Source organism: Prunus dulcis, chromosome 5 (assembly GCF_902201215.1).
Source record: "Prunus dulcis chromosome 5, ALMONDv2, whole genome shotgun sequence".
NCBI classification, from domain to species: Eukaryota; Viridiplantae; Streptophyta; class Magnoliopsida; order Rosales; family Rosaceae; genus Prunus; species Prunus dulcis.
Genome location: NC_047654.1, coordinates 1,802,141 through 1,816,011, shown reverse-complemented (window position 1 = coordinate 1,816,011; position 13,871 = coordinate 1,802,141). Strand labels below are relative to the sequence as shown.

Sequence of the window (13,871 nt, the reverse complement as noted above, 5' to 3'; positions counted from 1 at the left end):
GTTTCGCGTGAATTATTATAGCAATGGATAGATACTCGTAAATGCGAAGCATCAATTGAGGAACTCCTCAAATAAGTTTATTTGAGAGATTCCCTTGTGCAGCCCATCCACATTGTATTTTCATAATCTGAATCAGGTATTCCTTAAACGATCATCCCAATAAAAAAATCACTTAAATGCGAAATCATTTGACCACTCAATTGATGGTTGTACTTTTAATGTTTTCTTGAATTACTAGGATCATCGATTGTTGATCACAACTAAATGTCTTAATGGTTTCAAATTTTGCTAATTTTTTGCATGGATTTTGCATGTGTTAATACATAGAGCGATTTTTGTATGAGTCCATTACAACATGCCAATCAGATAGAAAACAAATAACAAAGGCATTAGTTAAAATTGCATCAAAATCTAACTGCGTCTTACATTTCAAAATCTCTGTCAATATGTGACATTGCATCAAAATCTACTCAAACCAAATTCACATATTGCAATAGAGAATTAATGGTACAGATATTCAAATATTTAATAAAGCATTTCCATCTATCATCGTCTTAAAAACAAAGATGATAAATAGCTTTTGGTCAATTGCTATGCACTTGAGCAAGGAAAATGCATATAGGTTAAGAGCAACTATTGTTGATCAGATACACCAACATGAACACGAGCAAAGCTAACCTTACTGCCTTGGGAGATGAACACAATAGTAGTGAAAGTACATTTGCCTTTCCATGTTTTGAGGACTTACTAATCTATTACGGAGTTAACACTCCCCTGATTAGCACCATGAAGATCTGGGAGGTCAGTGCTGGTCGAAAACTTGATCCACTTCTTTTTCTCCACATACATAAGACATGGCTGCATCACAAGGCCGATCATAATGGCTCCGACGCTCACAACCACCACCTTGAGAGTAGAAAATGCCAAAACTGTACAAATCAGTATGGTTGGAGGAATGCACAAAAGAATGGCTCCAACTGTTCCAACAGGTATCTTGTAAGGCCGAGATGCTGCCGGGTATTTCACTCTTAACCGTATAAATGATAGGAACTCTAGAATCATTCCAAAACAGTACAAGAAGTTTTCTGCAGCTACAATCTCTTGAAAGCTCAGCCAAGATAGAAAAAGGACTCCAGAAGCTGAGAACAAAATGCCGATCACTGGGGTTCCATAGCGAGACCTTTTAGCAAAAAACTCAGGCAGCATACCTCGTTCTGCCATCCCAAGAAGTTGGAAGGAGTCACTGCTCATTTCAGCCACAAACATCCCCATATTTGACATTGCCGCAGCCCCTTGGATCCACCATCTCAACCAAACTCCCCCAATAATTTTAGCAATATCTGAGAAGTATCCATCAGTCCACAACTCTCGGTTGAGGGGAACAGCCCCAGTACCAGTTAGAAGAGGGAACAAATACCCAACAACAACCAAAATCAAGGCACAAAACAGAGCCTTTGGTAGAGTTTTCTTTGGGTTTTCTACCTCCCCTGCAAGTGTACTTATCGAGTCCCAATAGTTTAGATTCCAAAAGAGAGTGTTCAAATACAAATTCCAGTCCACACTGTGTATATTTACCACTAACCATCTCGAAGGCTGCAACTTGGGAATTGCCACAAGTCCCATAACCACAAAAGGAGTGAGTGAGAAAACCCCTAAAAGAACAGCAGCCCATCCCACAATGGCTAAACCCCTATAGTTCATGTAAGTGAGCACCGACGTCAAAACCAACACGGCTATGATTCTTGGAAGGCCACCACCTAAAGCTGGGATCCCCGACTTCAAATAGTCCAGAAACAGAACTGGGTACAGAGCATTATCAATAACCCCACTTAGCCATTTCATCCAGCCCTGCTGGAACCCCCAATAGGGACCCAAAGCCGATGAAACCCAAACTACATAACCGCCAGCCTCAGGGAACATGGTACCCATCTCTGCGGTAATTAAGGCCTCGGGAACACTCCAAATGAGTGGAAAGACCAAGAATCCGAGAAGGGCTAGAAGGGGACCAGCAGCCTGGACACTATCCTCAACCCCAAATGGTCCCCCAGAAACCTCATAGAAGATGAGGAAGACAAGGGGCAGAAGTGAGACTTTCTTGAAGTTATCTATCCTAGGGGAATCGAGTTCACCCACTGAAACATATGCATCACCATTGCACTCTCCCATTGCAATGGAACCTTGCCTATTCTCTGTGGTTCTCAGATTCTGCATTTAGTCAGGTTTTCAACACAATAATATTAATTTCAGTTTTTTGTTGGCATCAATCCCAAAGCAAACATAAAAATCTCTTACATGTAGAATGAAGGGGTTTACAATTTAAACAAACTGATGAGCAGTATACATTCAACTAACAAATGGGTATTCTCAGTAACAAGGATTCACACATTAATCATTCATGCATATACAGAAAAGAGGAACTTTCAATCAAACACAGTAAACTTCACAAGTACAGATGAGACTTCAAAAGTTCAAAGAAATTGGATGCTTGAACAAAATACAGGATTTGAGTCATTACAAAAACGACTTAAATAGCTAATGAGATTAAAAAACGACTTAAATAGCTAATGAGATTATCTTTGAGTATTTACAAGTTATAGGCAGAGGATGACGAACACCAAAAGATAAATCAATAAAATAAAATAAAATAAAAATAAAACATTGGTGAGACTGAGGAGGGAAATAGAAGATATATTATGGAAAATGGACAAACCAGGAATAGGAAAAGAAGGAAAAAATTCCAGCTGGGTTGCGGAACACAATCTCCGCCATTAAAGAACAAAGAAAGCTCGAACCTTTACACCTCAGCGGCTCAGAGAGAGATGAACGATAAGTCAGCCGCGCAGGTAGGCTGCAAAAAAAATTGCAGATAATAGAATATTTTCTATTTCATTTTTGCGAAGCGAATAGGAATATTTTCTATTTCATAGTGCGTGCACGCCAAGGTTTTTTTTTTTTTTTTTTTTTTTTTCCTGGGGTCAGTCTCACCTCAAGGTTCATTGCACCCCAAGGTTTTATAAATAAATAAAAAAGCAACATTCAAAAATTCTACCTATGATGGTTGAAAACTTGAACACATGAAGGAAAAGACGATGAATCCAATCAAAACTAGCGTTGAATATTATTACTAAAAGAAAATTGGAGCTTTGCAAAGTTGAAGCGATATGATAGCTTAACAGATCATTAAAGCTTTGATGATGAAGAAGAACTTGCATGTCACGAGGATAACATTGTTTTGTTATTTTCATCCAATCATGTTCCGTCATGCAAAAAAATCATCTCATGTGACGAAAAATGATTAATTAAAATAATAGTAAAACAATGTTATTCGCACGATAGACAAGTTTTTTTTAATAACGATAACCTAGAGTTGTTGTGTAACTAAATTGGTAACAATTAAAAAATCTATTATTGGAGTTTGAATTTATTGCGATTAACAACTGTATCAAGATAAACATCCACCTTTAAAAACTAAAGGAAGCTATTGATGTTGTTGGCACTCACAATGGAAGTACCAAAAATTAAAATGGAACTGTTAGAATTGTAACCCACAAAGAAAACTTTAAGGACATTTATTATTAGAGTGTGACGGGTAGGTAGGTGAGATTAGGGTTCGTCACTGGGCCGAGATAGGTTAGGTTTGCTTGGAATTTTTGGGTTTGAGCTAGGCTCAGGCTAGGCCTCACGGGCTTTTTTGAATTTTCAAGCCAGACTGAGGTTTCAAATGTCAAGGCATGGGCCTACCCATTGGGCTAGGGCGAGCCGGGCCTTTTGTACTTTTTATTTTCTTTTTTGTACTTTTTTTGTCTAAGTCTTTTATAACTTTTTATTACAAAGGAATAAGAGCATCACTACCACCGAGGAATTAGAGCACCACCAACAAGGATGAGGAGTTAGACAAATTGAAAAAATTGCAACTTCAAATTTGAGAAAATAAAAGAATGAGAGCACCATCACCGGAGGAGTGAGGATTTAGACATATTGAGAAAATTGAAGCTTGAAATTTGAGAGAATGAAGCTTGACAAGTTAGAAAATTGAGTGAAGAAGTATAGTATTTAATTGGGTATTATATTTATGGGTGGGTCGTGCCAGGCATAGACGAGCTTAACCAAGTCATGGCTAGACGAGCTCAAACTGGCCAGACTGTGAGCCGGCCCATGATTTCAAACCCTTAGCCCAAGCCCTATCCAATCTTAAAGAGGGCCGAATTGTGTGGGCCTAAAAAACGGGTTGGGTCGTGTTAGAAATATGCACTTAAAGTCAACTAGTTATGTAATAGTTAGAGTTAAGGACATCTTTGATAAAAGACTTATTATGTTATCAATGGACAAGCAAGGTTGTTTTATACATTAAATAATCTTATATTATCTTTCAATATGTAGAACAACCATAGTCCAAGGAATACACAAGTGGATATGAGAGCTATGTAATGAGATTGCATGCATGGAGACTTCTCATCATCCCTAAATCCTGAATATGTTCCTGGTCATAGTAATATTGATTGGACGTCAATATTCCGCAAAGACCAATACACACAGTATCGTCTCTATATACAGGGAATGACAAGGTCTCAAGTCATTAAGTGTGGAGACACAACGATACATGTGTAGGTGCTTGTAGAAGAACAAGTACACTAAATGTGAACCAACACATGAGTTACACATGGAAGTCTTTACTCACATGTCAAGTTGGAACTCATAAATTGCAATGATGCAAACTAATCCTTAGACCTGAGGCATCATAGATGTTTTGTGGCTATGTTGTTAATCTTTGAGGGCACTATACAGTCATGCTGGATTAAGCATAGCTTAAAAGTGCTCATCAGGATACTCTCAGTAAAAGAGAAGGAACACTCCAAGATATGATTTGTCAAATCTCTACGTAAAGTAGTGGATAAGACTTGAAAGAAGAAGTCTTCAAATCTTACCAGGATAATCATATAAAAGGAATGATTCACATTAGGATATTGACAATCGGATTCCATGATATAATAATGTGAATAAGGAGTATTCACATAAGAGAATAATTCAATTGCACGGTCATTCCAATTTGAATAGGTTCTTTCACAACGTCTCATTTAGCTCGGATAACTGTGACTTACTGCTAGGTCACAACCATGGTTTGTGGATGTCCTAAAAGATTTCAATTAACCTTTATTAATAGGAAGAATTTAATTGTGGAATTTAATTCATATATCATCTCTGAGGAGTTGAGTCAACCTGCTACCTTGCTAAAGGGAACCTACAGATCTGCACACCTAAAGAATGTGATTAGAGGTACAAATGAGGAGACACAAGTTAATGGTTGATAATCAAATGTCAAAGTCAACTGTCAAAAGTTAACATGTTGACCGGAGCAATTGACCAAAGTCAAATAGTTCGACTGGGTCAATTAAGTAAGACTATAATTATAATTTAACAGTTAAATTATAATTAAAAGATTAATTATGGAATTAATATTGACATATAGAAATATTGAATTGGACTTTTAAATATTATTTAAAAGGAAAGGGACAAAATAGCCCAAAAGGCTATTGGGCCCAATGGATAAGTGGCATAAGATGACATGGCCCATGGACCAAATGGAGCCCCAAATACCCACCCAATTGACTTTTGTGTTGTCCTATATAAGCTAAGTGTTGGAGAAAACCTAGTTAGGATTTTTAGTTTCCTACTTTGGTTGATGAGTGATCGTCTATGTATCTCATCTTCCATAAATCAAAAATTGGTCCAATCAAGTAGACTAGCATCCATACTTCTTGATTGCCTTCTCTTCATCTCTAAGAGCATTTGGTGTGGTGAGGTAGATGACTCCAATCTTGGAGCCTTAAGGTGAAGGAGTCAAAATCAAGAGAAACAAATAGGCATTTCCAACAAAGGTGTTCATTCTTGAGAAATCAAGAAAATATCATCAAGAGTAAAGATCTATTCCCTTTTTCCTTTTTATATTTGTGTTCAAAGAGACTAGGCTAAGATACTTGGTTAGTAAAATTAGACAATTTTTTGGTGGGAAAATGAAGTAGTTTTTTTATTTATCATTTTCAAGTATACAAGCGATATTAAGGAAGGAATAACCTGAGACCAGAGATGCAGGAATAAATGCTCTTACCTTTTTCAATAACTTTTTAAAGTCCTAACAAAATAGAAATTAACTAATACTTGTTTTCTCTTTTCTGGTAGAAACAAACTGATACTTTTTGCTTAACAATATTTGAAAGTCAGGTCAGTCCACATTTTTCACAAAAATAGCTACCGTTCTGGGTTTTCTCACAAATAAAGCTACCATTTTAGTGGTCGAATTTCAGGATTTTGTTAACAAAAAATGAGAATTAAAAAAAACTAAATAACATTAAAGAAGTGTACAGGTGTCCAGGTTGTACGTGGAATCCAATCCGTCCACGTCATTAAGCTTTTAAGAAGTCATTAGGGACAAAGAGCTAGTTGTAAAAAAATAATACACATTTTCAATTACCTGGGAAATCTGGAATTCTTTATTTTCCAACATATTTAAAGAATTTTAGTTTTTTCTTTTCTTACTATTTTATAAATCTCCAAGCATTGCTGGAGTGAAACTGCTTCAATTTGGCTGGACTAGTTAAAAATTGTATCTTAAAATTGTGAAAATCTAAAAAATATAAAATTTGCCAATTGAATTTGTATTGAATTACAATTTAACCACCTTAGAACCTAAAAGGTGTTGGTGTGCTCCTTAATTGGATTTTGTTTTACTTCAGTTTGTTTATTTGTGTTTTGTTCCGATGGTTTGTTTGTCTTGGTGCTCTTTTGGTTCTGCCCATTTCATGATGAACAAGTCTTACACTATACAAAGGACTATATTTACATAGAAGGCCTTCTTTGACAGAACATGAGAGATGTTGGTGTGCTCTTTTGATGGAGTTTTCTTAGTTTTTGTTTTGTTGGTGGGGTAGATTTGTTTTAGAGGTCTATGTTATGTGATTCTAATTTTGTCTGGACTCTTTTGTTAGTCTGTTGCATGTGTAGTACTCTTTCCTGACTTGGAATTTCCTAATAAGGTTTTAATCAAGGAACTATTAACATGCAGGTTCTTTTGTAATGTTCTTCGGATGTTAATGGAATTGATCTTCTTCTCAAAGAAAACCACCTTAGCTTGTAACACTAGTCAAGTATGGAGGGAGGCAAGGGCGAAACTTGGAATTTTTCAACGGGTGTGTCAGCTAAAGTTATTAGTTTAAAATCTACTGACCATTTTTTTTATGTGCAATTTATATAGTTTTTCTCTAGAAATAAAAGTGTACATTAAATCATATAAACCATATTAGTCGTAAACACAAGAAAAAAGAAAAAGAAATTATAGTCGTATTATTCACAAAAGGGTGAATTTCATTTAGAAAAATATTTTTATTTTTCTAAGACAAATTAATGAAAAAGATTAAAATTAGAGAGTTAGAGCTACAGTCTTTACCCTTACTATGCGTTTGGTGTTGCGACCATCTTTGACACCAAATACAAACACGGAAGACCTTTGACTATTCCTATTGGTGTTAATAAGGTATCAAATTGTGTATTTATTTTTTTAGGTTAAAATGTTGGGCTATATAGGTGTATTTTTTTTCTTCCCCAAACCTTCACAAGGCTACAACCCACCACTATGCAGTTCCCCAATGGAGGGAGGATTGCAAGGGGTTTGTACCTCAATAGTTAAAAGAAATTACTCCTGCATCTAAGATCTTGTGTTTGAACACCCCTACCCTATTAAAAAAAAAGTATGGAGAGAGAATTTAATTTTTTATACAAGCGATAATCTACTCTACATCAATTTAATCTACAAGGAGGGGAATTCGAACTTTAGGCCGGGCCCACTGCCCTGTTCAACTCGCGTTACCCAAGTCAGCAAGATTTATTATTATGATATGAAACTTATGTGTGAAATGACCAAAATGGAAATGAGAACTACGCAAAATGATGGCACAACATACAACCCAACAGATCATACAATACATGAAAATTAGCCACCAAATTAAAATGCATTTAGGCCCCGTTTGGTTCGTAGAAAATATTCGAAGGGAAATAATTTTTCATGTCTTTTTCCAAATGGATGAAAAATGGTAGACTCATTTCTCATGTTTGGTAATGATAGGAAAGTAACCAGGAATTACCACTTTATTTCCTTTCCCACGTTTGGTTTGCATAGGAATGTAAAACGAAGTTTGGTTAATTTTCCAGTCCTCCTCCTCCTCCTCCTCCTCCTCTCTCTCTCTCTCTCTCTCTCTCTCTCTCTCTCTCTCCTCCTTCAATTTTTTTCATGTATTAGGCAACTATTTCTCATGTCTAGACTTACCAAAAATGAAAAATAATTTGATTTCGCATTCCCAAGTCTCATTTCCCCATGAACCAAACACACGAATATCCCACTTTTTTCCTATATGAAAGGAACATAAAATAAAAAAACAATAAAAATTAAATAAAATGATCTAGTCACTTTAACAAGGTTATATGTTGTTTCTAGAAGATTAGAATGACCCTATATTTAAGAATCAAATTAATTAGTAATTACTAAATTAATAAATATATAGGATACGATAGATATAGCTTATACCTGGTCATGAGTGGCCTCAGAGTTATGAATATTAGTGGTCTCCCCAGCACTCCAAGATGGAGGAGGATGAGCTACTTGATCATAACCAATAAAGTTGTCGTGCCGCTCTACAGAACCATCATCCATCATCTTTTTGCACCACCAATGAAAATATGATCTCAAATATTTCAAATAACAGAATTGAAGACCCACTTATTTTTGCTGCATAATAAGAGAAGAGAAGAAGATAACAGAGACAGAGAGAGAAAGGAAAGCCACCCTGTAAACAAAGAGCAGTTTTGAATTTGAATGAAATAAAATGGGCAAATTGAGCTTTTTAAAAGAAAGAAATTCCCTTTAATGGAATATATGTAATTACAAAGCTTGCTCTCCCATTTTCTTTTTGGTATGAAGAAGTGTGAAGTTATTTTTCTCAAACAACTTGTTCTTTTGCTTGCATTTGTATTTGCTCCATCGATGCCCAATTATTGGTGTCTACGTGCACGGCAATATATTATGGATATACAAGGACAAGGAAAAGTCACAATTATAACGCATGCACCAAACTTGGCAGTTTTTGTTTTTGTTTTTTCATGATTTTTCTATTTTTTAAAAATTATTTCTATATAATTAACGAAACATTACCACATAACTATTAAGTATAGTCACCAAAGTTTAGTCAAGTGATACCTGTCCTTTCAGGTCTCTTATCAATGTTGAAAAAGATCTCAAGTTTATGTCTATATTTTCACGTTGATTTAAAACAAAAAGAAAAAGTTATAGGTGTTATAAAGAAATGAAGCCCACATAGGTAAAACTAGATGGCAATTAGTCAAAAGATGGAGATAAAGCTAGAAGTTATTAGTCAAAAGATGGGATAATGATGTTGGTGAGAAATCATTATGTCTCCCTTGATAAGCCATTTGCTTTGNAATTTTTATTAATATACGTCGGTTTTACCGGCGTTGATTGTACAATTTAAACGGCGGTTTTTTGTAAGGACCGCCGTTGGTTTTAAAAATTTATTCTATAAATTTGTCACTTTCATTCATTTTGGTTTACATTTAGGGTTCCAGGTTCTTACTCTCTCAGAGACACTGTCTCTCACATCTCAAAGACAATAATTTGGATGTCTTTCTCAAAGAGAAATTGAGCTTACTCGCATCAAATCTATGTCCACAAGAAGAAGCTTGTCAACTAGCCTTCTCACTTCCTTGATCAAGCCTGATAGGACACTTAGTGCTTCTGAATACTCCTTGCTTTCCATCAAAAAAGATGCAAGCCTGGCCTCCACTCGCTGTCGAAGGAAAGTTCGCTTCTCAGGGAAATCTGAAGATTAGATGTGCTGGAATGAAGAAATCTGAAAATCAAAGAAATTTAAAATGAAGGAAATTAATGTTCTGGAATATGTAAATTTTTTTTTTTGGATGACAGATTTAAAAAAAATAAGAGTATAAAAACAACGACTGTTTTTGTATTACTGTTGGCGTTTTTCGTCGTCTTAAGTAAGACTAAGACGACGTAATATATTTGTTGAGCGACGTTGATTTGTTTTTTAGACGTCGTTAGGTATAATATAACCGTCGTTGAAAATTGTCTCTCTGATTGCAAATTTGCAACGGCGTTAGGTATAATATTTGTAGATACACAAAAGCACACACATCATCAACTTCCAAAAAATTGTCTCTCTGATTGCAAATCTGTGTCATCTGTTAAGATTATGATGTGGAACAGAGTTCCATCTGGTAAGATTTCGTAACCCTTGGGATCTCAGGAAATTCTGGTTATGTCGGCGGTTTTCTATATAAACCGTCGTGGTTATTTCAATTCTTGTCATTAAGTAGATCTACCGGCGTAGGATAAGAAAATCAAAGAAAAAAATTGTTAACAAAAATTCTTATTAAGACGGCGGTTTAAATTAAATGTACGACGTATAAAATGAATAAATACGACGTTAAATTTTATAGTACGATTTAAAGATAACGTCGTAGAACTATACGATAATGACGTCGATATATTTATATTTTCCGTCGTTGTAAATTAATTTAATATGGCGATATTTTGTATTTTAAAGCCGTGGATTTGTTTGTAATTATACGGCGTCTTATATGAAAACCTCGTCGTGTTATTTTATGAGTAAAAACGGCGGCTTTTATTGAAATCGTCGTCTTTACTTTCTTCGTCGGTCGATTCATAACTTCTGCCGTTCTTTGTTGGCTTTGATTTTACTCTGCGGAAATCTGTTTCAAATAGGCGTCGGTTGTTTAATTAGGTACGTCGTTGTTTTTGAACAGCCATTTGAATCTCCATTTTTAGTTGTCTAAGGTGTTATAACACGACGGTGTTTTTATAACCGTCGTCTTTTAAAAAACCACGACGGTTTTCACTTGGACCGTCGTTGTTTTCTGGTCGTCTTTTTCACTTTTTGTAGTAGTGTTCAATGGCTTTAATAATTTTGGTATGTGGTAATGTAAAGTTATGGATGTGTTGTATCAACAAGAGTTGGATATGGTTCTGGAGGATGAACCCAAAGATAATGATGACAACCAGCGGACCTGAATTAATCTTCATGCTTGTGCTGCTATTCGATCGTTCCTTCATAAGGAGTTGAAATACCCTTATATGAAGGAAACTTCTTCTAAGGACTTATGAACGAAATTGGAGAAGTATATGACCAAGAGTGCAGAAAATCAGCTCTTCTTGAAGAAACAACTCTTCTGATTTCAATATCGTCCAGGTATTTCTATGCACAATCACCTCAATGATTATAATAAAATACTTGCTGATTTAGCAAACCTTTATGTGAAAATTCATGACGAGGATAAGGCACTATGTTTGTTAAATTCATTGCCTGATGATTATGATCATTTGACACCTACCTTGTTGTATGGAAAATCTGAGGTGAAACTTGATGAGGTGTCTGCGGCATTGGTGAATCATGAGTGTCGTAATAAGAAGGAACAGAAGACTCACAATTCACAAACCGAGGCACTAGTTGCAAGGGGTCGAATAGAGGAAAGAAATTCTGGGAAGCGGGGCAAATCTCTTTCAAAGTCGCAAGGGAAGTTTCCTACTAAAGACGAATGTGCCTTTTTTCACCAAAAGGGTCATTGGAAGAAAGACTGCCCCAAATTGAAGAATAAAGAGAAAGAGAAACGGGTTCTAAAGCAAATGTTGCAAAATCTAGAGATGATGATTTCGAGTTTGCTTTAGCTAGTTCATCTGCTGATGGTCACTCCAAGGAGTGGATTTTGGATTCAGGGTGCACCTATTATATGTGTCCCATTCGGGAATGGTTTTCTAGCTTCTCGGAGCTGGATGGTGGAGCTGTTTTGATGGGCAATAATAATGCCTGCAAAACACAAGGGATAGGCAAAATCTATTTGAAGATACATGATGAAACAGTCAGAGAATTGAGTGATGTTCGGTATGTATCGAATATGAAGAAGAATCTTCTCTCATTGGGCGCTTTGGAATCCAAGGGTCGCAAGATCACCATAGAGGGTGGAGTTCTTTAAGCTGTGTACGGGGCACTTATGATGATGAAAGGTACAAGACGAAATAACTTGTATTTCTTGTAGGGTAGTACAGTTATTGGTGGAGCAGCTGTCACCGAAGCTGCTGACACAGATAGCACAGACACCACAAGGTTATGGCATATGCGTCTTGGGCATGCTGGTGAAAAAGCGTTGCAAGGATTGGTGAAGCAAGGCTTATTGAAAGGTGCAAAGGCATGCAAATTGGAATTCTGTGAACACTGTGTGCTGGGTAAGCAAACTAGAGTGAAATTTGGCACTGCTATTCACCACACTAAAGGCATTCTAGATTATGTTCACACTGATGTTTGGGGACCTTCCAAGAATGCATCTTGGGGAGGTAGCCATTATTTTGTCTCCTTTGTTGATGACTTCTCTAGAAGAATATGGGTGTACACCATGAAGTGTAAAGATGAAGTCTTGAAGATATTCCTGAAGTGGAAAAAGATGATTGAAATGCAAAGCGGTCGAAAGATCAAGACTCTCAGATCAGACAATGGTGGTGAATATAAGTCTGATCCTTTCTTGAAAGTTTGTCAAAATGAGGGTATTGTGAGGCACTTCACGGTTAGGGAGACACCGCAACAGAATGGGGTGGCAGAGCGCATGAACCGTACTTTGCTTGAGAAAGTTCGGTGTATGTTGTCTAATGCTGGTTTAGGCAAGGCGTTTTGGGCTGAGGTGATTACTTATGCAAGCCATCTCATTAATCGGTTGCCTGCTGCTGCGAATGAGGGACAAAACGCCCATGGAGGTATGGTCTGGTAAACCTTGTACTGATTACAAGTATTTACACATATTTGGTTGTCCTGCTTACTATCATGTCAGGGAAAGCAAGTTAGATCCAAGAGCAAAGAAAGGCTCTATTTATGGGATTTAGCACTGGCGTGAAGGGATACCGACTTTGGTGTCCAGATGAGAAGAAATTTGTTGTAAGCAGAGATGTGACTTTTGATGAGGCTGCTATGGTAAATCAGAACAAGCATGAAGGTGAAATTGAAGCAACTAAGACCATGAGTAGTTCAAAGCAGGGGGAGTTACTGAAAACTCCAGTTGTTCCAGTAAGGTCTGATATTACAGACACTAGTCCTACAGTTGATTCTGATGAAGAGGACGAGGATGATGAAGAGGAGGCACCTACCCAAGAGCCTCCACATCAACAAGATTCTATTGCAACCAAAAGATCGAGAAGGGAAATTCGAAAGCCTGCTCGGTTTACTGATATTGTGGCATATGCACTTCCCGTTATTGAAGATGATATTCCATCCACCTACAAAGAAGCTGTCAGAAGTTCAGAGAGCGTGGAGTGGAAGAAATCTATGGATGAGGAGATGAAGTCTTTTCATAAAAATGAGACTTGGGAGCTGGTTCAAGTTACCAAAGGGGAAGAAAGCAATTGGTTGCAAATGGGTTTATGCCAAGAAGATGGAATCTTTGGGAAAAGACAATGTAAGATTCAAAGCCAGATTGGTAGCTAAAGGCTATGCTCAAAAGGAAGGCATTGACTACAATGAGGTATTTTCTCCTGTAGTAAAACATTCCTCTATTCGTATTTAGTTGGCTTTGGTTGCACAGTTTGACCTTGAGTTGGCTCAACTTGATGTCAAGACTACATTCTTACATGGTGATTTGGAGGAAGAAATTTATATGTCTCAGCCAGAAGGTTTTAAGGTTGCTGGAAAAGAAAATTGGGTTTGCAAATTGCAAAAATCATTGTACGGCTTGAAGCAGTCTCCAAGACAATGATACAAGCGATTTGATAGGTTTATGATCGGGTATAA

General features: G+C 36.7%; 1 protein-coding gene across 3 annotated transcripts; it reads right to left on the bottom strand.

Moving 5' to 3' along the window:
• Nucleotides 1–427: 427 nt before the first annotated feature.
• Nucleotides 428–2,923, bottom strand: LOC117629271 (probable polyamine transporter At1g31830). Of its 3 annotated transcripts, none has more exons than XM_034361811.1 (2): nucleotides 2,711–2,923; nucleotides 428–2,205 (listed from the first exon to the last, which is right to left on the bottom strand). In XM_034361811.1, exon 2 carries the CDS (start codon nucleotides 2,164–2,166, stop codon nucleotides 748–750), a length of 1,419 nt encoding a protein of 472 aa, XP_034217702.1. In that variant the 5' UTR covers nucleotides 2,167–2,205; nucleotides 2,711–2,923; the 3' UTR covers nucleotides 428–747. The 3 variants fall into 3 exon arrangements, with proteins under 3 accessions (XP_034217702.1, XP_034217703.1, XP_034217701.1); XM_034361812.1 differs by having other exon boundaries at nucleotides 2,793–2,880; XM_034361810.1 differs by lacking the exon at nucleotides 2,711–2,923 and having other exon boundaries at nucleotides 428–2,537.
• Between the last annotated feature and the right edge of the window lie 10,948 nt (nucleotides 2,924–13,871).